Source organism: Agrilus planipennis, unplaced genomic scaffold, assembly GCF_000699045.2.
Source record: "Agrilus planipennis isolate EAB-ADULT unplaced genomic scaffold, Apla_2.0 scaffold44, whole genome shotgun sequence".
NCBI lineage: Eukaryota > Metazoa > Arthropoda > Insecta > Coleoptera > Buprestidae > Agrilus > Agrilus planipennis.
This window is the reverse complement of record NW_020438939.1, coordinates 1,603,698-1,625,250: the sequence shown is the minus strand read 5'-3', so window position 1 is coordinate 1,625,250 and position 21,553 is coordinate 1,603,698. Positions and strand designations below refer to the sequence as shown.

At 31.3% G+C, this 21,553-nt stretch overlaps 7 protein-coding genes across 16 annotated transcripts; 2 read left to right on the top strand and 5 right to left on the bottom strand.

Annotated features, from left to right (window-relative positions):
* Window positions 1–399: 399 nt before the first annotated feature.
* On the bottom strand, window positions 400–1,177 carry LOC108742571. The gene is made up of 2 exons (XM_018477837.2): window positions 796–1,177; window positions 400–737 (listed from the first exon to the last, which is right to left on the bottom strand). Exons 1-2 carry the CDS (start codon window positions 1,060–1,062, stop codon window positions 498–500), a joined length of 507 nt encoding a protein of 168 aa, XP_018333339.1. The 5' UTR covers window positions 1,063–1,177; the 3' UTR covers window positions 400–497.
* A 334-nt stretch (window positions 1,178–1,511) lies between these two features.
* LOC112904447 lies at window positions 1,512–5,968 on the top strand. Of its 3 annotated transcripts, XM_025974521.1 has the most exons (7): window positions 1,512–1,733; window positions 4,349–4,480; window positions 4,541–4,723; window positions 4,785–4,910; window positions 4,971–5,153; window positions 5,280–5,422; window positions 5,614–5,968. In XM_025974521.1, exons 1-7 carry the CDS (start codon window positions 1,653–1,655, stop codon window positions 5,846–5,848), a joined length of 1,083 nt encoding a protein of 360 aa, XP_025830306.1. In that variant the 5' UTR covers window positions 1,512–1,652; the 3' UTR covers window positions 5,849–5,968. The 3 variants fall into 3 exon arrangements, with proteins under 3 accessions (XP_025830306.1, XP_025830307.1, XP_025830308.1); XM_025974522.1 differs by lacking the exon at window positions 4,349–4,480; XM_025974523.1 differs by lacking the exons at window positions 1,512–1,733; window positions 4,349–4,480; window positions 4,541–4,723 and having other exon boundaries at window positions 4,787–4,914.
* Window positions 1,744–4,316, bottom strand: LOC108742566 (coiled-coil domain-containing protein 113-like). The gene is made up of 8 exons (XM_018477830.2): window positions 3,855–4,316; window positions 3,483–3,605; window positions 3,253–3,412; window positions 2,873–3,109; window positions 2,380–2,812; window positions 2,198–2,293; window positions 2,067–2,140; window positions 1,744–2,005 (listed from the first exon to the last, which is right to left on the bottom strand). The coding sequence occupies exons 1-8, from the start codon at window positions 3,928–3,930 to the stop codon at window positions 1,912–1,914; spliced, it is 1,293 nt and encodes a 430-aa protein (XP_018333332.1). The 5' UTR covers window positions 3,931–4,316; the 3' UTR covers window positions 1,744–1,911.
* Window positions 5,969–6,068: 100 nt separating the features above from the next.
* Window positions 6,069–8,819, bottom strand: LOC108742564 (guanylate kinase-associated protein mars). Its single transcript, XM_018477827.2, has 2 exons — window positions 8,777–8,819; window positions 6,069–8,565 (listed from the first exon to the last, which is right to left on the bottom strand). Exon 2 carries the CDS (start codon window positions 8,535–8,537, stop codon window positions 6,195–6,197), a length of 2,343 nt encoding a protein of 780 aa, XP_018333329.1. The 5' UTR covers window positions 8,538–8,565; window positions 8,777–8,819; the 3' UTR covers window positions 6,069–6,194.
* A 314-nt stretch (window positions 8,820–9,133) lies between these two features.
* LOC108742569 (BAG family molecular chaperone regulator 2) lies at window positions 9,134–10,852 on the top strand. 2 transcript variants are annotated; one of them, XM_018477834.2, is made up of 3 exons: window positions 9,134–9,341; window positions 9,399–9,614; window positions 9,873–10,852. In XM_018477834.2, the coding sequence occupies exons 1-3, from the start codon at window positions 9,278–9,280 to the stop codon at window positions 10,223–10,225; spliced, it is 633 nt and encodes a 210-aa protein (XP_018333336.1). In that variant the 5' UTR covers window positions 9,134–9,277; the 3' UTR covers window positions 10,226–10,852. The 2 variants fall into 2 exon arrangements, with proteins under 2 accessions (XP_018333336.1, XP_018333337.1); XM_018477835.2 differs by having other exon boundaries at window positions 9,136–9,332.
* A 103-nt stretch (window positions 10,853–10,955) lies between these two features.
* LOC108742563 (tyrosine-protein kinase hopscotch) lies at window positions 10,956–21,091 on the bottom strand. Its single transcript, XM_018477826.2, has 18 exons — window positions 20,544–21,091; window positions 20,295–20,469; window positions 19,984–20,234; window positions 19,803–19,922; window positions 19,578–19,738; window positions 19,386–19,517; window positions 14,567–14,694; window positions 14,269–14,481; window positions 14,088–14,212; window positions 13,885–14,035; window positions 13,674–13,821; window positions 13,509–13,607; window positions 12,805–13,100; window positions 12,605–12,751; window positions 12,381–12,548; window positions 12,149–12,321; window positions 11,880–12,059; window positions 10,956–11,731 (listed from the first exon to the last, which is right to left on the bottom strand). The coding sequence occupies exons 1-18, from the start codon at window positions 21,089–21,091 to the stop codon at window positions 11,596–11,598; spliced, it is 3,351 nt and encodes a 1,116-aa protein (XP_018333328.1). The 3' UTR covers window positions 10,956–11,595.
* On the bottom strand, window positions 14,702–19,379 carry LOC108742562 (plasminogen-like). Of its 7 annotated transcripts, none has more exons than XM_018477819.1 (6): window positions 18,848–19,379; window positions 17,336–18,709; window positions 16,974–17,231; window positions 16,812–16,919; window positions 15,819–16,763; window positions 14,702–15,719 (listed from the first exon to the last, which is right to left on the bottom strand). In XM_018477819.1, the coding sequence occupies exons 1-6, from the start codon at window positions 19,269–19,271 to the stop codon at window positions 14,791–14,793; spliced, it is 4,038 nt and encodes a 1,345-aa protein (XP_018333321.1). In that variant the 5' UTR covers window positions 19,272–19,379; the 3' UTR covers window positions 14,702–14,790. The 7 variants fall into 7 exon arrangements, with proteins under 7 accessions (XP_018333321.1, XP_018333322.1, XP_018333323.1 ...); XM_018477820.1 differs by having other exon boundaries at window positions 15,819–16,757; XM_018477821.1 differs by having other exon boundaries at window positions 17,336–18,767; window positions 18,848–18,937.
* Window positions 21,092–21,553: the final 462 nt, after the last annotated feature.

Genomic DNA, 21,553 nt, shown 5'->3' with positions numbered 1-21,553 from the left:
AAATTTTGAGTCTGCCCTCTTAGGTTGTACTGTAGATGATCAAAAAAGGGTTAAGAAACGTCTTCAGGGACTATTAAGCTATTTTGATAGGGTCGATGTCAGTAGTGATCTTGAGTAAATTCCCATTTTATTTTCTCTTCTAAATAAAATAAATGCTAAAGAACATACATGTAGTATCTCTGAAAATGCTAAATCCTGAAAAATTTGAAGTTAAAGAATTAAATGTTTGTCTACTATTAATTATGACCAGTTATAAATTACACGTTTTTATAATGAAAGATTGGATAGTTTGAAAGCTTTGTTGTTGTATGTATACATAATGTAAACATAAAATTGAAGATAAGTTTGTGGTAGAGAAATTTAACAGGAAACTTACAAGTAAAATGTGTGGTGACAAAATAAAAAAAGTAGTAAACATTTTGGTTAATTATAAAAGTAGTATAATATAACAAGTCAAATTTCAGCTTCCTTATACAATAAATAGTTAAAATACAAATTTAGTCAAGATAAGCTACATATTCTATAAAGTAATCTGAACTTCGTTCTGGTGTAATTGAATCTTGATTTGGATTGTAGGTCAATACCTTTAGAACTAATACCACATGATCATCTGGTACAAAGTTAATCTTTGATAAAAATGTTATAGTAGTAGTTCCCACACCAATTCTTCTGGGGTCCAAATTATATTCTATTGCATCTTCTAAATAAATTTTTCTTAACACATAAAAACGTTGTACCTACATAACAATATACACATTACATTTTTAAAGGGTGAAATTCAGAAAGTCAACTTACCCTGTAACAAGTGGATAAAGGGGCATTATTAATAAAGAATTGCTCACGTACAATAAACTGACCATAGGCATATACGTTCTGCACTCGTTCCAACCTTCGCAATTGATGGTGGTAATCGTTGGCAGCTTTACTAAGTATGTCGGAAATTTTATCATACTCTGCCCGATAAATACTTACATTTATTCGACGATAAGGATTTTGATAGGATATATTTTTATCCCAATAATCTGGCAAATTTTTAGTAATAGTATTAACTATTGAATTCATGTCTGTACTACAGTATGTACAAATCACAAACTTTTCAATTTTTTGTTAAATTTTCGTTGTGGAGTATACGGAGGCTACTACACATTACTTTACTAACCGCACCTTTGAGGAAATCCCCTAGCGTGAACTTGGAGACCATAGATAATCCGAGACTTTCGAGTCATAAGGTGAAGTTACCACAATAAAATGATGTAAAAAGAACCAATTTTATTTAAAAATATCAAACTTACAAAGCAATTACCTTGTTTTCCGCATGTGTTACGAACAGTTGCAATTTAAATTTGCAGATGAAAAATCCACTTTAGTGATACCATAGATACATTTTGCAGCAATCAGGAACTATGGTTAACAATTAATTAAACATTTGTTGAAACAATGTTGCCGGTTGCCGCTTATTACATTTAAAAAGAATTTAATTAGAACAGTATTATAAATTATTGTAGTTATAAAGGCACAAGTGAAGTAACGCATATTAGTGAGTTTATTTATATTTAAAAGCAAATTAATATTAAATGCGCTTTTGATACATGAAAAGCTAATTAGAAGCAGAAGCAGGAGTAGAGAGTGGCAGATGAAGACTTAAATTAAATATGCACTTACGGTTCAGGGATATTTTAGTTTACGCTGAATACGAAACATGGATACACCCAACTTTTCGGGAAAAGGATTACGTAAGTATCTACATAGATACATTACAAAAAATTAGGGGAAAATATTTAAAATTAAGGTACCTGTTATAACTTTTATGAAAACCACAACTAATTGTAAGTAAAGGTCAAATCAATTTTGTATTTGTAGTTTCAGGTTTCTTTCTATTTATAATATATTTAATCTCAATTAAAAAACTTATTAGTATATATAGTCATCTTCGTTTTTGTCGGGAATAGGAAGACCGAAATAGTCATCTGAAGCGAGTGTGAGCCCCGAATAAGTTGATTGAAGGCTGTAAAATTATAATGAACTTTTGTTTAAAGCTCATCAATTACCTATAATAAGTTTTATACCTAAACCAGGACTGCCGTTGTTTCTTTGAACCAGTTAACTTTTTCATTTTTTCGATAATTTGATTTAGACTATACTAAAAAAGTATATACATTCAAATGAAAGAATCAAATAAATATAGAATCAATCGAACCATTTCAAGTTTATTTTTTCTAATCCATGTTTTATAACTTTTTTTTAAATCCAAAAGTTCTGCTTTCTTTTTAACATACTGTATAACTTCGGGTACCTTGAAAATGAGTAAATATTAAAATAACTTTTTATAATTTTCTCCTTTGATTTAAAATCATTTGATTGTAAATAGTAATTGATTACTTTATAATGTTCCGTGATATACATCATTTTTTGTAATTTTTCTTCTTGTTTTTCAACTTCTTGTTCTGCCAGATTACCTTGAGTTTCTAGGTCTTTTATTTTTCGTTCGTTTTCCATTATTTCCTTTTTAACTTTATCCAGTTCACTCATTTGTTTGAGCAAATATTTTTTAAAATTGGCGAGCATTAGATTTGCTTCTCCGTTAATTTGTTTCAATTCCAACATATGCGCTGTTTTTTGCTCAATTTTTTCCATGAGATACGTATTCTCTATACGAATTTTGTCAAAATCCACTGCATGAACTGTTTCTCCCAAATATTTTTTTTGAGAAATTAAATGTGCAACTTTTCTGAACTGAGTTTTCAAAGTAGACGTTCTCAGTCGCATTTTTCCTATAGTAACGTCGGCTTTTCTTAACCACTCCTCCATGAACCTTGAAAGTCATTGTTTTATATTGATCTTCCCTCACAATAGACAGTTTTTTAAATGAAACCTTATAAATCTTTCTGCTGGAATTCTTTGTGTGAGAGGATCCTTTCCTTCAATAACTACAACTTTTTCAAAGGTGTTAAGTGCCTCTTCAACTTCAGCTGTACGTATTTTTACCTCTTCTAGTTCTGCTTTCAAATCGCTCTTTTTTTTGCGCGTTTTTTTTACCATTTCCTCAAAACTACTTTTTCTTTCTTCTAATTCGTTCATAACAAGCTCCATTTTGGTACTCAAATTTAATCTTTAACAATGTTATACGTATACAAGGTATAAATTATGAAGAAAATTTTCCAAAAAGTGAGTAATATAACTATTGGAATTTGTTAAAAAATGTTGTGGTAATACGTTTTAGTACTGGTTAAGAAAATGAGTGGAATATCATACCGATAGGGTTTTTCTGGAGTTGTAGCCGATCTAGAATCAGGTTTTCGACCAAATAATGCAGTTAAAGATATGTCCATGTGCAGTTTGCTAGGAGATGATGATAACTGCTGATCACTAGAATTATCTTCGTTTGTTAGAATACGAATGTACTGATAATAACCTACCATGGAAGATTATTAAGTAGTAGCAAAAGTTCATCTTTCATCATGCACAATATAATAAAATATTACCGACTAATAATAATGGTTCATTTTTTGATAAATAACACTCGAAAACCTCATTTTCAATTTCCATGTACACGACTTCTTTATCAAGTTCGTCCACATATTTCATCAAGTCTGCATTTGATAATTCTGGCAAAACAAACGGGAATTAATGATGCTCATGATAATTTGTTTGTGAAACTAAATTTATTTGTTTAAAATTTAATTTGATAGGTCTTCACATAATTCGAATTGAAAGATTTACCAATACTTCATTAATGTATATATATAATCGAGTGTACGAATATTTTTAAGTTCTCATAAACAATTCAATTTTTGAAACAGTTTGAAATAGTATAGGGTCAAATGAGAATGCATGATTCATTTTTCCTATATTACCTTCTATATCACCAGCGTTCCCTTCATTGAAAAATACCATTAAAGACGGTACTACTTGTGTTCCTACCAGTGACATTTTCGAAATTTGTTTCGTTAATACTCCTCAATACAATATTTATTTCATGACACAATTGTATATGTATTATTAACAGAATAAAATAAGGGAAATAACAAACGGTCGTCATAGGAAATTAAGGTATCCTGTGTCCCACACGTTTAAATTCTTATACAGTTAACAACAAAATTTAGGCAATACAAGTTATATCAGATTCATATTAATTAATCGGATTGCGGATTTTAACATAAGTCTTACTGCTTTAATATGCATTAATATATTATATTATAAACAAATGGGATAATAGTTTCCCATTAAACTTGTGGGACTCCTTGTACGTATCCAAGTCTTTTTGAATTTAACACTGGTTTATTAATCAGTTTGTTATTGAAAAATACAAGGAATTTTTTTAATTACAATGAACCTTCCTCACCTGCAGTTTCCAATTAAAACATCAAATTCGTTGTCACATGTGGATTACGGGAAACCAATAAATAATCCTGCAGATTATAGAACTATCACCAAAACCTCTCATGACTACTACCCGGAGATTCCTCAAAATTTAGATTGCGTACGAACTTTTTGAAGTAATAAAAAAAAAGGTTGTATCTTGGAAATCATCTATTTGTAGAGAGTAGCATTAAAAGTAAGACCGGGTTTATCACTGTCCGATCCCACTACTAAGGATGCCGTAAAAGAATCCGAATATGGAAGGAATTTTGTAAAAAAATACTATCAAAAAAATATCGATGAATTCTATCCTAAATGTGGAACTTATGCAGATGTGCACTATACAAGAAATGTCCAAGAAAAGGTAAAATAAAAAGGACAAGTTTAGGTTTTGTATACATATGCGGACGTTCAAATTATTTTAGATATTTCAAAATCCACCAAAACCAAGATCCCATTTTCTATCGGAAATGCACGAAAGTTATACCTTGAAACAGCCCATAGCCGATGATGAAATTGTTTATCCGCCAGAACCTTATGCAAAATGTGAGGAAAGTAATTTTTACTCTTATTGAATTTTTTCAAAATTTATTCATCTTTTCGGCCGTTAGGTGAAAGCACTTGGCCGTGATGAACAACCGAAAATTAGACCTGAGGAAAAAGGGTACTATAAATGGCTTGACCCTTATATGACCACCTACGCTTCTACTCATTTTCCATTTACTAAAGAACATTGGGAAGGTATTTCCAAAAAGGATATTATTACTTACTACGACATAATAAAAGCACCCAAGGTAAACGTGCGCATTTAAAAACCCACGTTTTGTGGTATTTTGTTATAGAACTAACAAAATATATGTTCGATATTTTAATGAGTGGGTTGTATAAATATAATAAAAATTGGCATTGCTTATTTTTAGGCCAAAGGTTTTGGACCTAAAAATCCTCCGGACATATCCCCTATGGTTCCTTCAAAAAAAAATTACATGCAAGATAATATGCCATTTAAACTAAAAATTCAAGAACGTCTTGTTCATGTCTCGCCAAAACCTGTGCCACATAGGTAAGAAAACTAGTAAAACCTTAATATATATTTTTTTACATTTCCAGTCGTAAATTTCCGTTCCATTAGTGAAGAAAACAGATAAATTGAATTTAATAAAAAAGACCCAAGGGATTGTTGACCATTTCAAGTTTCGAATTGTTAAAAGATAAATGTTGAATACTAAAATTTAGTAATTTGAAAATTTTTAGCGGATACAGAACTACATCTTCTGAAGTTTACGTTCCTCCAACCAATTATCCGTTATGGACATATCTTAACAACCCTGGTGTAGATTACCCTGAAGCACTGACTGGAACAAGTAAGTTCCAAGATTTATGTCCACCAGGAATGTATAAAACAGAATATAAAACTATTGGGTCGGAAGATGGTGTCAATGCTATTGTTGACATTGATAAGCATACTGCTATAAAAAATGTCTTATAAATTTATTAATTCTTAATGGTTTTTGAATACAAGTACAAATTGGAGACGTAGTATCATAGCTTTTTTTATAATTTTAATTGTGAAACTATTATACAAAATGAATCTTTTTATTTAAGTAAATTATTACTACTTTAAAAAAATGGCTTTTCAAAAATGTAGTTTTTAATGACAAATATACGTACACGTATAAAAAAAATAATTTTTGAAATTGTTTTACTATATTTAACGAGACTCCATTATAATAACATAAAAGTCAGCAATAAAACTATGGATTAAAATTTACATACATTGTAACATCTAACGATACCTCTACATTTAAATAACTAATAAATTAACATGCAAAGCGTCAGAATAATTTACTTTTTGGCAATTTTGCGTTTAGTCTTGACGATCTACGGACAACCTTGTAATCTTCTGGAGAAAAGCTGATCGATTTTTTTACATTGGGTCGTGGCTCAATGTTATCAATATTGGGATTGTTTTCGCAAGTACCAGAATGGATTATAAGATTATCCTCAAACGCAGTTTCAAATAAGACCGATTTATGACGCTTCTTTGATGTTTTTATTTGCCCTGATTTTAAGATACTTTTTACAACGGTGGCACTCTTGTTTAAATTAATCGGTGTCGAGTTGGAGCTTAATGTCTGCTGAAGCTTTTTTGCAGAAAGTGACGCTCTCATTATTGTTAGTCCTGGAGAACTAATGCCACGTTCGGATACCGAAACCGTTGAAGATCTCCGCCTTGGTAAGACTTTATTTGAAAATTCTTGTAAAGAACTTTTTGGATCAGATGCCTCTGCAATATTCTGTTCATTAGTTTGTAATTTCTTCTTTTGTCTGGCTGCTTCTATAAAGCCTCTTATTTTTGAATCGGCTTTTCTTTTACCTTCTTTATTTCGGATTGAGTTTTTCTTTTTTGTTGGAGTTTTAGTTTTAGCGCAAATTATTTCTTCCCATCTGTTGTTTTGCAGTCTCTCTAAATTGGCAAATCGGTCTCTTACATTTTTTATTTGTATGTTTACCAAATCCCAGAAACCATGTAAATCGTGGCAGGTCACGCTGCCGTCTTTGTTTTCGGCTGACCTTATAAGGCCCCTAAATTGTTCTAATTTCTGATTTACCAGTAAATGTGATTGTCCAATTGCCACGTCTATCATGTCGCAAGCGCCGTCAGGTAAATTATCATCTTTTTTATGGAATTCCCATTTTTCACACTTATTGAGAATTTCAGAAATTTCAGAGTTTAATAGATCCGTAAAGTACACAGCGGCAGCTTTGGGACTTGTATACCTAGAGAAATCCGAATTTTCACATGTGCCCCCTTTAGACAATCGCTGTTTGTATTCCTTACGTGCATTGTCTTTTCCTCGTGATAATGTGATAAAGGGACTTATATATACGGGAGGAGTATTATTTTTCGGTGTTTGTGGAAGAGAATTACTGCTGACAGGAGTTACTGGCGATTTTGGATTCTTTGAATTTCCTGAAGATGTACACATTTCATTTTCTGTAGCTTTAGAAGATTTTGAATCTTCTTGGAAAACTTCCTTTTTACATGGTTCTGGCGATTTATTTCTTGACAAACTGAATATGCTTTTCCGATGAGAACTTTTAGATAACGTTTTCTTTGATGTTTTCGGTTTTGAACACTTTTCAATCTTCAAATTTTTTACTGAAGTATTATTGCGAGGTTTAGATATTGTTTTTAATTCATTAGTTGTTGTTGCTAGATTATCTTTTGAAGTCGATGATAATTTACTTACATTTTGAGATGATGGCACTTCTATTTCTGTAAATCTTTTTGATGAGTTTAGTCTAGGTGACTTTTTAACTAATTGATTTTTAACTTTATAATTTGCAGTAGAATTGTCTGCTCTTATACATTTCTTAGAAGAAACATCCTTATTGTTACTCAAGATTTTGTCATTCTCCGTACATTTTAAATTTGTTCTAGTTTCAATGATTCTAGGTTGTACAACTGATGTATATACTTTTGATTTATTATTGTTATCTGATTTAAAATCCAATTTTCTTTTACTCTTGATAGCAGTTTTTACATCTTCTTGAAGCAAAAGAGTATTCTTAGTAATAGGCATATTACTACCTTTCGTTGTACTACTTTTAAAATAAATGGGTTTAATATTGTCAGGAGGTTTAAAAATGTGATTCTTTGGTGCAAATTTATATAAACTGGGGGTATTTCCTTTCGATTTTGGAGTAATACGTTTTCCTTTTATAAACTGATTGGCTGAATCAATCGAAGGTAAACTTGCAGCATGTGATACCTTAAAAATAGGTTTTTTATGACTCTTTTCTAATTGTAGTTTCTTGTTTTTTTCTTCTTTCCATTTAAGTAGTAATGCTTTACGTTTATCAATGTGTTGATTTTTCTCCTTTTTTCTCTCTTTTATAACATCACTTTTTTCTTGTTGATGGTGTCTACTATTTATTCTTTTGAATGACGGAGAGCCTTCTAGAGATTTCAATATTATAGGTGTTCGAACTTTAGCTGGTGTAATAACTGGTGATAATGTTGCTTCATTTATTTTTCTGAGATTCATTAGGTTCTGCAATCTCGAAGAACGTCTTCTTTGCATTTGTTGTTGTATATTATCCAAATGAGATACAAGAGTTCGTTTATTTTGTAACTCTTTTAAACCTGCTCTCAGGTAATCAGATAATTCCATTTATCTTTTATATCAGAGCCTCTTGAATCTAAAACATAGGCCGTATTTTTAAATAACTTTATCTATGCTTAAGATGATGGAATTTAAGTAAATAAATGGATTTTTTTAATAAATAAGTCGTTATAGAGGTTAGTAAACAGCTTTACAATTTTGCCGCTAAAAAGTGAAATACTTCTGTTGAAAATATACTGTAATGTAATTAATAAAATTTCGTTTCATTCAAAACTTGTAATAATTACCTATTATATTTTTAAAACATCATCCAACAAATATTTTAAATAGACGTTTGACACTCAAACATTTAAATATAATTTCAAAATTTCAACTAGGAACCGTTAAACTTTATTCCATGGTTGCCACAATAATTTATCAATAATTTTGTTCCATTTACAATGGTATAATTTAAACTATTAATCTGAAAAACTAATTTATGTAATAACGTTACATTTACGGGATATTTTTGAGTAAAAATGTGCAAATATTGTATTTTCCGCGATATATATTTATCATACAGTTTCAAAAAACTAAGTATGAAATAAAAGTGGTGTTTGTCTTATTTTACAAATATCTGGCAATACAGCAGATAAGATAAAAAGTAAATTTCAGAAATTGTCAATAATGAAATTGTGAATGTCAGCTTGAGTGAATAATAAATAGTGAAAAGGCGCTATCAAGCAAATAAAAATTTTAATAGATATTTAAACGAGTAGTAGCTAATACAAATTAAATTGGAGTTTTAAATGATTAATGAAAATTTTGGGATGGAGGTGGATTTATCAGGTGGATCTTCAACCGGTAGTATAGGTTATCATAACTTTCTAGAACATTTCTTTATCTAAAACATATCTTGGTTTTGTTTAGCACCAGCAAAATCGGGTAGTCTACCTCAAATTGATGAATATAGTCCTTTAGAAAATAAATCTCCAAAACAACGATTGCTTGAACTTCTAGACGTTCTCGAAAGTCATGTTGAAAAACTTCGAAAGGAAGCTTCCAGACTCGAAGAGGAACGTGATAAATTATTGGCTTCGTTGGATTCTATTAAAGGAACAGATCTTATGCTAGACCTAAATGAAAGTAAGTTGATTTAATGTTTTGTATTTCTCTATAATGCCCATATGATTGAGAATTAGTTGAAAATGTCTTATCAGTGACAGTACACATACATAAACAAATTATTGCATATTACTTTAAAATTATATTGTAAATGCTTACGTCAGATTGGTCCTCATCTAGCTCACTATCTTACTGATTATATTTACCATTACCATCAATTAAAAAGTACATTTTCAATTTCCTATTTGAATGATATGTAATTGTAAATATTTCTTGTAGATGAGCGTGATGATGTATTGCATTATGCTGATCGTATATTGAATCGTTGTGCAACAGTAGAATTAACTATTTTAACACAACGTGACCAGACTCAAGAAGATGCTCTCCATCAAATAAATCATTTGATAGATTATTTAGTGATGAGTGTTAGGAATGACCCAGAGGGTGCTAAATCTAAATGCATTGCCTACATGAATGCTTGTTCATCTCATTTTGTTGAGGGAGCTACAGATAAAAATTTTGAGTCTGCCCTCTTAGGTTGTACTGTAGATGATCAAAAAAGGGTTAAGAAACGTCTTCAGGGACTATTAAGCTATTTTGATAGGGTCGATGTCAGTAGTGATCTTGAGTAAATTCCCATTTTATTTTCTCTTCTAAATAAAATAAATGCTAAAGAACATACATGTAGTATCTCTGAAAATGCTAAATCCTGAAAAATTTGAAGTTAAAGAATTAAATGTTTGTTTACTATTAATTATGACCAGTTATAAATTACACGTTTTTATAATGAAAGATTGGATAGTTTGAAAGCTTTGTTGTTGTATGTATACATAATGTAAACATAAAATTGAAGATAAGTTTGTGGTAGAGAAATTTAACAGGAAACTTACAAGTAAAATGTGTGGTGTAATTCAGAGTTATTCAATGAATTTATAATTCAGTAGCATTGGATTAGTGCTTAAAAGTGCATTTTTGCATGTAAGGCATAGAAGTGTAAGCTTATAATGTGTTAAATGTTCCAACAGTAGTACAAAAAGCTCCATTCCTACCTTTCATCTTGTGCTTTTTTAATTGCTTAAAAAAATTGCATTACACATGTCAGCAGTTCAACTTCATTAAATTCATTCTACTTCATATACAGATAAATCATTTCTATCAAGTATTCATTTTGTTGTGAAACAATATTTTCCGTTATTAATTTAAACTTTACATTCCGAATTGTTTATACTCCTTTACTAAAATAAAGTTTGTTTTTTTTTTTTGAAAAATTTTCTAAGGTGCCTGTCTTAATAAACTTCTTAACGTAATAGAAAAACAACATTGTAAGATTGTACATTTATTAGTATATAAGAAAAAATAATTGCAGTTTTGCTACAATTGCACATAATATGGCACACATGTAAAATAAAACCAGTTTACTTGTACTACTATTAAAGGTTTGTGTTTAAAACATTTTTAACATGAAGTCACGCATAAAAATTTACTTACGTAAATCTGGAATTGCAAAAATATGATATAAAATAAAATACAATGTATAAAATTTTTTGAGTTTTGTTAATCAATTTGGCACAACCACACGATGCAAAACTTCATGTTAGTAAGGTACATCACAGTGTTCAAGGTACATTTATAAAGTGTTCTCATAGAACATTGAAAAAGAATGTGAAAAATAAATTCACTTACCAAAGAAACAGAATCAACTTTAGCAATTTCATGTTTTTATACAAAAATTATTAAACAATGAAATATATACATTCATTAAAGTTAAAATAATAAAGATGTTTAATATCAATCATACCTATGAAAAACATTAAAATTACATAATTGCACAATATAATTAAAATTAATCAAATAGGCATCAATTAAAACATGGACATTATAAATCACAATTACACGTTTATAACCAATCAATTCGATTAAATTTAATTTTACATTAAAATGCACATTTATTGATGAGTAATAGTTTGCCCTTGTGCTTAGTTCCTACTTGTGAAATATGATACTAATATTGTGTTAACATATCTTGTATTTCACCATGCAGAAGAGAAAATGTGGGTCTATCATGTGGACTATTTGTCCAACAGGGATAAATAATACGTACATAGACAGATTGTGGACACATAGGTGGGCAGGGAAATCTGTACAGAATATAATTTCAATATTATTATGACAAATGTTAAAACTTTAAAACTTTCCATTTAAATAAAAAGGTTCCATTCAAATTTATTAAGGTAAATGGTAATAAAAGCAACTTGAAACAATATAAAATAAATAATTTTTAATTACCTCGCTCCATTTTCTAATGAATTTAACAGAGCCTGTTGTTCTTGTTCAGCAGGTGTCACTTCAACATTCGGTAGTTTAGGTTCTTCTCCATACGAAAACATTTCGCACAACGTGACCCCAAATGACCAGACATCAGAGCGAGATGAGAACTTGCCATCCCGTAAACTCTCAAGGGCATACCTAATATAATAAAAATACTTACGAAAACACTCAAACAAAAAATATACAGAGTGAACGATGCATGCAATGAAAATTACAGAAAAAATTACCATTTAATAGGTAGTTCTCGGCTTGTTTTGAGTATGTAATAATCGTTTGGTCCCATTACTTGAGCTAGGCCGAAATCTGAAATTTTTACATGATTTTCGTCAACAACTAAAATATTTCGCGCCGCTAAATCTCTGTGAACTATGTTATGTTTTGTCCCTAAATATTCCATACCCTGTTGAAAAATATTGATTGGTAATAATTTAATAAATTCATCTAAAACCATAAGCTTACATTTGCAATATCTAACGCATACTTGAGCAATTGTTTAACAGTCAATACTTCTTTGTATATTTTTAAATAGCTTTGCAAAGAACCATGCGGTACATATTCCATTACAAGAGAAATTTCAGGTTCTTGCAACACTCCAAATATTTCCACGATATTGGGGTGTTTCAAATTCTATTGAAAAAAGATGAAAATAGTTCCAGTTGTAATTAATTAATTTTATATTATACCTTCATAATCGTTATTTCACGTTCAAAATCTTGCAAGCAGGTAGATACTGCCGATGTTTTTAATTTTTTAACTGCCACTTGCTTCGCTTCGATATCCTTATCGCCTAAATATTCTAACGTCCCTTTGTAAACTTCCCCGTAAAATCCCTAAAAAGTATGTAAAATATAATCCAAAATCTTATTTGATATGAATTTCAAACCTGTCCAATTCGTCCCTGTAACACGACATTACAGTCACCATCTAGCTCAAAAACGCTTTGCATAGAATTCAAACTATTTAATGACGTGGCAGAAGTAGCGGCAGAAAAGTCGAAGTTGGATAAAATTGTCGAAACATCGCACGATTCAGTGTCGTCGCTATAATCTAAGTTTCCAAGGATCCATGCTTTTTCTACGCTGATTCCATTTGTAGAAGATCCATACATAAAATCGATATCTTTTTCACTCATAGAAGAGAGAGATACTAAACCATCATTAGGCAGAACATACGTGCTATCTGTAAATTGAAATTAATAGCTGTTAGTGTATAATTTAAACAAGTAATTTTTTAAAAAATATAAAAACCGACTTCCAAAAACTTTGGAACACTAAAAGTATTAATAAATACAAAGTAATTAATTTTTTATATTTACTGATACACAGTAATTACTTGTTATCACTACTGCAAATTTTTTAAAAGAACGATTTTACATAATTTTCTATACCTACATACTTGATAAAGAACAAGAGACGATTGCCCATGTACCAACTCGAGGCTATCTAAAAGCGACTCAGCTCAGCTCAATTAATTGATTAAGAAAATACTAATTTTGATGAAAATTAAATAAAAAATGAATCCCGAAAATTGCCCACAGAAACTTGAATAGGTGTCAAATTATCTGCAAAGTATAAAAATTAATCTTACCTGTAGCATTTGTATTCAAACTGGACACTGAACCAGAACTTTTAGACATTTTAGAAGTAAATACTTTAGCATATGAATGAACTCTTCTGGAGTTGAACACTACAATTAAAATAAAAAGCTTTAATTACTTTTTATCGTTTTTAAAAGCTCTTATATACCATTTACCTTGATAAAATATTTGTTTAATATCTCGCATGATAGCCTGAGGTTGCTTTCTTCTGTGCGGATCTGCATCCCAGCATTCTTTCATAATTTGATAAATGTCATTAGGGCAGGAAGCAGGTTGCGGCAATCTTTTGCCACTGGCGTAAAACTGATTCACAAATCGTATTAATTTGTATTATTAGTAGATGTTTTATTTTTTTTTTATATCTACCTTCATGGCGTTTATGTGACTAGTTTGTTTAATTTGTTCTCCATACATAAAAATTTCCCACAAAGTCGTTGCAAAAGCCCATACATCAGCAGCTGTTGATCTCTTGGCAAATTCTAAATTTGAATAACACTCAACTGGTATCCAATGAACCCTAAAGGAACATTCATTCAATAAAATTGCAATGTTTTAAACCATTTATTTACTCATTTGAACTGTAAGAATATCGAACTCCAGGATCAGAAAGTTTAACTGTAAAAACCCTGTCATCATGGTAACTGACCAGTAATTTCTTGCATCGAATTTTTCCATGAACTATACCATTTTCTTCCTGTGATTTACATTAAGCAATTAAATGTTGAACATGATATTGCTGCTTTTTATTACCAAATGCCACAAAGCAGACGCCAGATTAGTAGCTGCTTCAATTAGATCAACTTCTTTTAATGACGATTTATTTCTCTGCAAATATTGGTCCAAGTTTCCTAATTTCATATATTCAAGCACCATTGACACTGGACTTGTTAAAGTAACACCAAACAGTTTAACGATTGCATATGATTGCAAAAACGCCCATTGACCAGCTAATTCTAAAAATTCCTGAAACAAAATATAACAATAAATAGAATACTACACTATTTATTGCATTAATAAATTATTAGTGTGCCGATTAAATCAAAAGTACCTTTAGGTATTCTTCATAATATTCATGCTTTAAAATTTTCATTGCAACTTCAATCTTTTTCCCCTTTGTTAGTTTCCACATACTTCTGTAAACCATTGTTCTTTCCTCGGAGCCAAGTTTCTTGTGACCTAAGTTATAGAAAATTTTTAGATTGTTTAATTCAATTTATCATAATATTAATGGTTAAATCAAATAATCAAATCACTTTATTTGCACTATTTATATTACAGTCTTCTATTTCTCTTATATTTAGATTTTTTCTTAATCTTTTTTATAGGCATTTTTCTTAGTAACAAATAGAATCCCGTACATGAAGTTAGAAGTAAAAATAAAGTAATAAAAAACAAGGCCGCAACTCTTCTTATATTTTTCTCAGTTTTAAATCTAGCAAAAATTGGTGCAGTTAATTTATCTTCCATAAGATGAGTATAAAAATTAGGAGCCTTTTTGACCTCGACTTTAACTATATTCGTAACCCAGAATAAACCTAATTCTAATTGTTCCACTACACATCTCCATTCTCCAGAATGGGATGCGTTTAACGGCTTGATACGTTCGGTGGCGACGGCACTAAGGGTCGTTATCCCATAATCAATGTAGGTAGTATTATTTAAGAGCCATTTTTGGGAAAGATCGATGTAAATATGTCCCAAAGTCATCGCTTTGGAATGTAAAATAAGTTCTGATGTAGCTCTTGTAGAAATATCGTAAGTTTTAGATACAACTGCTAATGTAACTGTACGAATTATAAGTTTTTGCTTATTTATTCTCTTCAATACAAATGCATAAACTCCTACATCTTTTTCTGAAGTCTTCGATATAGAAATGCTATTATTCTTCAATATAGTTCGATTTTTGTTTTTTTCCACCAATAATCCGTTCAAAGTCCACATAAAGGTGGCTTCAGGTGATTCCGTGTGTATTTTTGAAGTAATTTCGTTGTTAGCTTCTATAAAAAGTGAATCTTCTTCGTTTACAATTAAACTAACTTGAGTTGTCTTTAGATCCTGTTGAATAGATTCAATAGTTGCAGGTGATATGTCTCCACAAGGAAAATCGTTACAAGTTCCCACAGATTTTGGTGACCCATGACATTGTTGACCGAATATGTTTGGGCTGGGATTCGTACAGTTTCGTGTTCTAAATCCTTCTCCTACGGAAATGTTTAAAACATTAGTCTTGGGGGTGGCTTTAACATTTAAATTGAGTTATAGTCCAAAAAAATGATAAAAAGTTAGCCTTTTTTACAAACCTCCTCCACATGTGACGGTACATTGCCATGGTGACCACTTGGACCAACCGCCGTCCAAAGGAGGACCATCAATGTCAAGAGGTACACAGTTAGCCACCCAAACCACCCAGCCCTTTTCAGATCCTACAGAAAACCAATAAAACACTAATGGCTCATCGCTACTGTTGTAACGAAACAAAAGTGCCTCTTCTGAAGAAACATTTAACTCTTGTTCTTGAAATGAAATGTGTAAATTCGTCCAGGAATTTGTGCGTAAAAGTGGGCCTTTAATCATTTTTTCTAACTTTAGTAGTATCATTTTGTTGCGCTTGTTAAAGTCTACTTTATAAATTGACACATCGTCGTCACTTATTTTAATCAAATGATATAAACCGACGTCTGGCAAAGCAGACAACAGCACATTAAAGACACCAATACCTCGTAATTTAAAACATATGCTGTTGTAAAGCGGTTTCCTATCTTTTCGCCGTAATCCAAGAGGAAAAAGTTTTAAAAAATCAGAATTTGTGACGTTCTCTATATGACATTCATCGCAATTAAAAAATAGTCCTAAAGGACTTAAGAACAAAGACATATAACTCATAAATATGGGTTCAAATGCTGTATTTTGATAATCATGTGTCCATTCGAATAAGGCTGTTTCGACGTCTTCATATCCGAGAGCTATTTCACCCTTTCGAATTTGTAGCCAAAATGACGTCCATTTGCCAGAATGCATTAAATGGGAAAGCGTCTTTTCTTTAACCAAATACGAGTTATAATACATTTGCACTTTTTCGTTTTCTTTTTCTCCTATGACCAACTTCATTGACTGATCTTTTTCTAACGATTTAAATTCAAAAACTGCGCCTATTTGCTGATCAGGATTCCACTGTTTTGCGGCAAAATGCAGTCCCCCGTGGGCACCTCCTGCTTTCCACTGGGGCAGTATATGGATATCTGAAGCTAATGAAGTAATAAATAAATAAAAATGATAAAGAATCATTTTCTAACCCGTTCCTTTCTGTCTAATTATAACGATGCACTCTTCGGGTTTATCACAGTCTCTTACGTTGCATATATCATATCTAAACCTACTATCATTTGTATAACACCAACTTCCTAGAACGAAACTATATTTGAACAATTGTTGAACTAAATATTACATTTTATTACCAGCCAAGTTTCTTGTAGGATTTCGGCAATAATTCTTAGCGTCTTCGATTTTTTTATCGGCAAATAGAGTTTCGTTATAACTTTTGAAAGATGTAGCAGTCCATGCCATGCAAGATCGATTCGACCGAGTTATATTAAGTTTTCCGACATAATCATTACCCGTTCCGGCCAATCTGCATTCTTGAGATTTACATGGTCTTATGTGACAATAACTTTTTACGATTTCCCTTGTACGCGAAAAAGTGTAACAATAAGAACCTTCAAATAATATTATTTTCACTTTTAGTTACATATTTATAGGTTTTGCAGATAGCTAAATTTAGTAATATGTACATATTTTATGCGCCTAGTTGAGTATTTACCTAAATCATCACTCAAGGGATTCCTACAATAATTTCTTGTTTTGAGCACTTCATTCTTGTCATTGAAGAAATCATTGCTTGGAATACCTTTACCTGACCAAGGTAAACAAGGTATTCCTTCATTAGTTAAATCTTGGGTTCCTTTATAGGTATTTTCATGCATTTCCAGAGCACATTCAGGTAAAAATGCTGGCGGGGGATTAGCAGATTTCAGAGGCGCACAAGAAAACGTCCAGTGCGCCACACTATCGTTTGAGGCTGGTGAAAACCAACGTATCTGTCTTATACTTTCGTGACGCAAGTCAATGATTAATAAAGTTCCAATATCTCGAGTGCTAAAAAGTTGTAAATTATCAGCAAATATTGCAAGTGTAAATTCGGCCCATTTCCAATAATCAAGCAAGAATTCATTCAATGTGTGCTTGACCAATACATTGGGTGGCTCGTTTTCGCGGGGATAATGAACAACTTCAGTGAAGCCATCTTTTTTGTCTAGCATTATTTTCAAAGCGGGATATTTTACTGCGGGACTTGGAACGAGTAAAATGTATCCTGAATGAAATGCACGAATATAAAATTTAAGATCGAAACCTAAATCCGTTCTTCCAAGAGGCCAAAATTGTTGATGATGTTCTGAAGTTGTTGTTTGAATGTCACAAACGTCGTCATCGTCACAAAAGGGGAAAGACCACAGCATATTTTCCCCCATTGCTGAATAATAGGAAAAGGCGTCTTTATGATATCCAAGTAGATTATTTTTCGTTTGTATTTCAGCCATAAATATGGGTACCACGGCACCCTCTCTAGAAAACGTTATAATCCCTTTATCCCAGTTTAACGAAAAAAATTGATATTTATGCGAAACTAAGGGGTTTTCTAACTTTTCATAATGCACGTCATCTTTATTGCCATAAGTCAGTGCGACTTTTGTCGTTGAAATATGAATTTCTATTCCAAATCCCAATTCTTTTACTTCATTACCCGTTGTCGGCAAGGCCAAAACAGATAAAAGTAATTTAGCACTTGTATTGAGAAAAGAATCTGAATCCCACAGTCTTAATCCAAAAGTAAAGTTCTGAGTACTTTCGAATGCTGCGAAATGCGAGTAGATTGGAGTTTCTTTTGTGAAAACGGTACACTCTTGGTCTTCACAAAATGGGACATCACAATATTCTCTCTCCACTTCATTGGAATCTTCAACCTCAACGAAACACCAAGGACCTCCCACATCTCCACTCGGATTTCGACAAAATTTACTTGCATCTGATAAATCATTCTCAGGAAATTTGTGTGCTGCATATTTTTCTATTTCAGTTATATTGCCATCATGTCTAACTTTTTTCCTTTTCTTGTTCCACTTTAAACATTTTCTATCTACAATTTTTTTTTCTCTTAATTTTGCCATCAAGTTAATGAATAGGTCACCTTCAAACTAAATAAAAACGAATGTCATGTGCGACAATTTTAAGAACGATTCTTCTTAATATTTTTTGCCCTTCATGTACCGATTACCTGATAATCCCCGTTTATGTTTCCCTGAATATTCCATTCCGGGGCCAGTTGCTTTGCACTCACTAAACGAACACAACGGTATCATACACGTTTCGTTTATGTTATTCTTCTCCATGGAGTAACACCAAGGTCCATCAGGATGCAAACTGGGATTTCTGCAATAGTTCATAGCATTCTTTTTCGAGAAATCGCTAAACTTCTCATCGATAAAAGAGATGTTCACTTTATGAACGGGCTTCTCCGAATCCCATGCCTGACAGGGAACACCCGATTCAGTTTTCTGGATTTCCCCTCGATATTCCAAACCCAAATGACTTAATATACATCGCGATAAATCAGTTAAATTGCCAAGTTCGTCGTTGCAAGTAATATAAATTAACTTAATTAAACTAACAATAACTATTTTACTAAAGTTTTGAAGCATTTCTTGCCCTTGATTTATGTCAAATTATTGTTCTTACATTGCGTCTTATTTGACATTTCTATATTTTCGAATAAAATTTCTTTTTAAAATGCTACATAGTTTATGAATGCTTACCTTTGTAAACTTGTATATCTCTGTTGTTAATACACAGCGGGCTGGATGGTATTAAACCTTTAACAGATGAACCATCCGTTAAAGAATCGCCCACCAAAGTCTCATTTTGACAAAGTAGAAGATGCGAATTATCTATAATTAGAAAAGATAAATTATTGCCTTATTTTATAAAGTGTTATTGTGGAATCTGACCATATTCTGAGGGTGGAAGACACTCCTGCAGGAAAATTGAGCCGTTAGGGTCACTGTAAGCCTTTATTAATTGAAATACATTTTTATACTTAGTTAAGTCATCATTGAATATTAATTCATTGTTTGGGAGTTTTTCTAACTTGTAAGTCTTTGGCTTAGAGCTTTAAAAAAACAAAAGTTTTATGGTTTATTTTTTGGGCAAAAAATAATGAAACAAAAACTTACCAATTTTTTATGCAAACATCTATAAAATAAACATTGTATCTGGTTTCACATTCGCGAAGAATAAAACATCCTGGATGATTGCCCCTTTTTTCTTCAAGTTTAGAGTAAGAAAATTCTCCACTGAAATTTAAAATTTGATTGCAAAAAACAGTTACAATTAAAGATTGAATCTACACTGTACCCCACAGGACCATGACATCTCATGCTGTACAAACTCTTCAGTGAAGGGGTGGTAACGTCTTTACATAAATTAAATGTCCATTTGCAAGTCAGACGGTAATAACCATCCAACAGGCTTACAAAAGAGTACATTAAAGGTAATGCGAACTGTAAATAGAACGGAATGCCGTTTTTGCGACTTATCTCTACAGTACCATCTTTTCTTATTGAAATATGACACAAATCTTCAATTTTACAAATTTGTTCCCATTGCTTAAAAATTAAATTGTTGAGATAAAAAAATTAAAAAAATGAGTAATAAAAACTGCTTACATCCTTCCTTGATTCCAAACAGATTCTAATTCCAGGGTCTGTGGGGTGGTAAGGTGATACTCGAACAAATACACTGTATATAGATCCATCTCTGTCATTTAAAGCTTTATATTCTTCACACAAATATTCAGGAGCAATATTATCCAACTGCTTCAAATATTCAGATTTTACATACCTTTAGTTAAATAAGAAACATTACAATTATTATGAGTAAAAGAAAATTATTCATTGACAAACTTGATATCTTACCATGCATCATGCCCAGACCGCCTTATTTTCTCTAAAGTATCTTTTACAGGTTTTTTAACAAAAAATGAATGCCTTTTGATCACTTCTTTAGGCATATATTTTCTATAATCATTTTCAACGATCTCTTTGGTTATGTCCTTCTCTAACATAACTCTATACATATCAGTGACCCCTAAGCCAACCAATTCTCTTCTGCATTTGTCAAATACAATGTCAGGAATTTTGTTTTCTAGCAAGTCATTACGTGCTTGATGAAAATAATAATTATATGCATTAATATCTATTTTCTTTAATTTATCCAAGCTTGCAGGTTTGAAACGAATTCTCAAGTCATAAGACGGATTTTTCTCTGTAAATGTAGCAGAGGGCATTAAGAAAATCTGTTTGTCTTTGACTCTGAGAGCAAATAAGTGTCTTGCCACTGGACCAATGCTCAGCTTTTTACAAACTGTAGTACACACATCTTCAGCAGTTGTTGTTGCTGAGTAAGAAATACTCATAACTTTCTTATCAAGTACTAGGTTTACACTTAAAGCAGGTTCCCCCATTGTTAGAATTAATATGAAAAATTGTTACCACGGTGATAATTTAACAACACATTTGTAATTAATAACACAATGTCCTTAAACTCCTTTTGTATTTAAACAGTACCCCCAAAAAAAACTGCAAAATAAAAACTCCTTGAACTTTAATTCCCGGTATTAACATAGCACTATTAATATTTCTTCTTTTTTACATTATAGGAGCATAGTAGTGTATTGTTTATTTTTATCAATGTCATTATTTTTTCTTATTTTCGATCTGTTATAGGCATTATTGATGACTGTCAGGAATGTCACAACAAAATATTCACAATAACTCAATATATTAATAAATACTTTTTGTTAAACTTCGTTAAATATTAAAATTTGCCAAATAAGTAATATAGCATTCACTGCATTGCCATTTAGTCTATGATTATCTATGTCTATGATTACCATAGTGCATTACAAGATTGCAACCATAGATAT

Bases quoted from the DNA above. Each gene is read 5' to 3' on its own strand.
- LOC108742566 (XM_018477830.2), bottom strand. From the start codon at position 3,930: ATGTCACTGGTAGGAACACAAGTAGTACCGTCTTTAATGGTATTTTTC. The intron at 3,110-3,252 runs GTATGATATTCC...ACATTGTTAAAG, and splicing joins ACTCCAGAAAAACCCTATCG to ATTAAATTTGAGTACCAAAA. The intron at 2,141-2,197 runs GTTCGATTGATT...ATACTTTTTTAG, and splicing joins GAAAAAATAAACTTGAAATG to TATAGTCTAAATCAAATTAT.
- LOC108742569 (XM_018477834.2), top strand. From the start codon at position 9,278: ATGATTAATGAAAATTTTGGGATGGAGGTGGATTTATCAGGTGGATCT. The intron at 9,342-9,398 runs GTTATCATAACT...GGTTTTGTTTAG, and splicing joins ATCTTCAACCGGTAGTATAG to CACCAGCAAAATCGGGTAGT. The intron at 9,615-9,872 runs GTAAGTTGATTT...TATTTCTTGTAG, and splicing joins TATGCTAGACCTAAATGAAA to ATGAGCGTGATGATGTATTG.
- LOC108742571 (XM_018477837.2), bottom strand. From the start codon at position 1,062: ATGAATTCAATAGTTAATACTATTACTAAAAATTTGCCAGATTATTGG. The intron at 738-795 runs GTAAGTTGACTT...ATTGTTATGTAG, and splicing joins CTTTATCCACTTGTTACAGG to GTACAACGTTTTTATGTGTT.
- LOC108742563 (XM_018477826.2), bottom strand. From the start codon at position 21,091: ATGGGGGAACCTGCTTTAAGTGTAAACCTAGTACTTGATAAGAAAGTT. The intron at 20,235-20,294 runs GTAAGCAGTTTT...TTAATTTTTAAG, and splicing joins GTTTGGAATCAAGGAAGGAT to CAATGGGAACAAATTTGTAA. The intron at 11,732-11,879 runs GTAATTAAAAAT...TATTCTGTACAG, and splicing joins TCATTAGAAAATGGAGCGAG to ATTTCCCTGCCCACCTATGT.
- LOC108742564 (XM_018477827.2), bottom strand. From the start codon at position 8,537: ATGGAATTATCTGATTACCTGAGAGCAGGTTTAAAAGAGTTACAAAAT.
- LOC108742562 (XM_018477819.1), bottom strand. From the start codon at position 19,271: ATGCTTCAAAACTTTAGTAAAATAGTTATTGTTAGTTTAATTAAGTTA. The intron at 16,764-16,811 runs GTTAGAAAATGA...TTACTTCATTAG, and splicing joins AATTAGACAGAAAGGAACGG to CTTCAGATATCCATATACTG. The intron at 15,720-15,818 runs GTTTGTAAAAAA...ACATTTCCGTAG, and splicing joins TACCGTCACATGTGGAGGAG to GAGAAGGATTTAGAACACGA.
- LOC112904447 (XM_025974521.1), top strand. From the start codon at position 1,653: ATGCACTTACGGTTCAGGGATATTTTAGTTTACGCTGAATACGAAACA. The intron at 4,724-4,784 runs GTAAAATAAAAA...AAATTATTTTAG, and splicing joins CAAGAAATGTCCAAGAAAAG to ATATTTCAAAATCCACCAAA. The intron at 4,911-4,970 runs GAAAGTAATTTT...TTCGGCCGTTAG, and splicing joins AACCTTATGCAAAATGTGAG to GTGAAAGCACTTGGCCGTGA.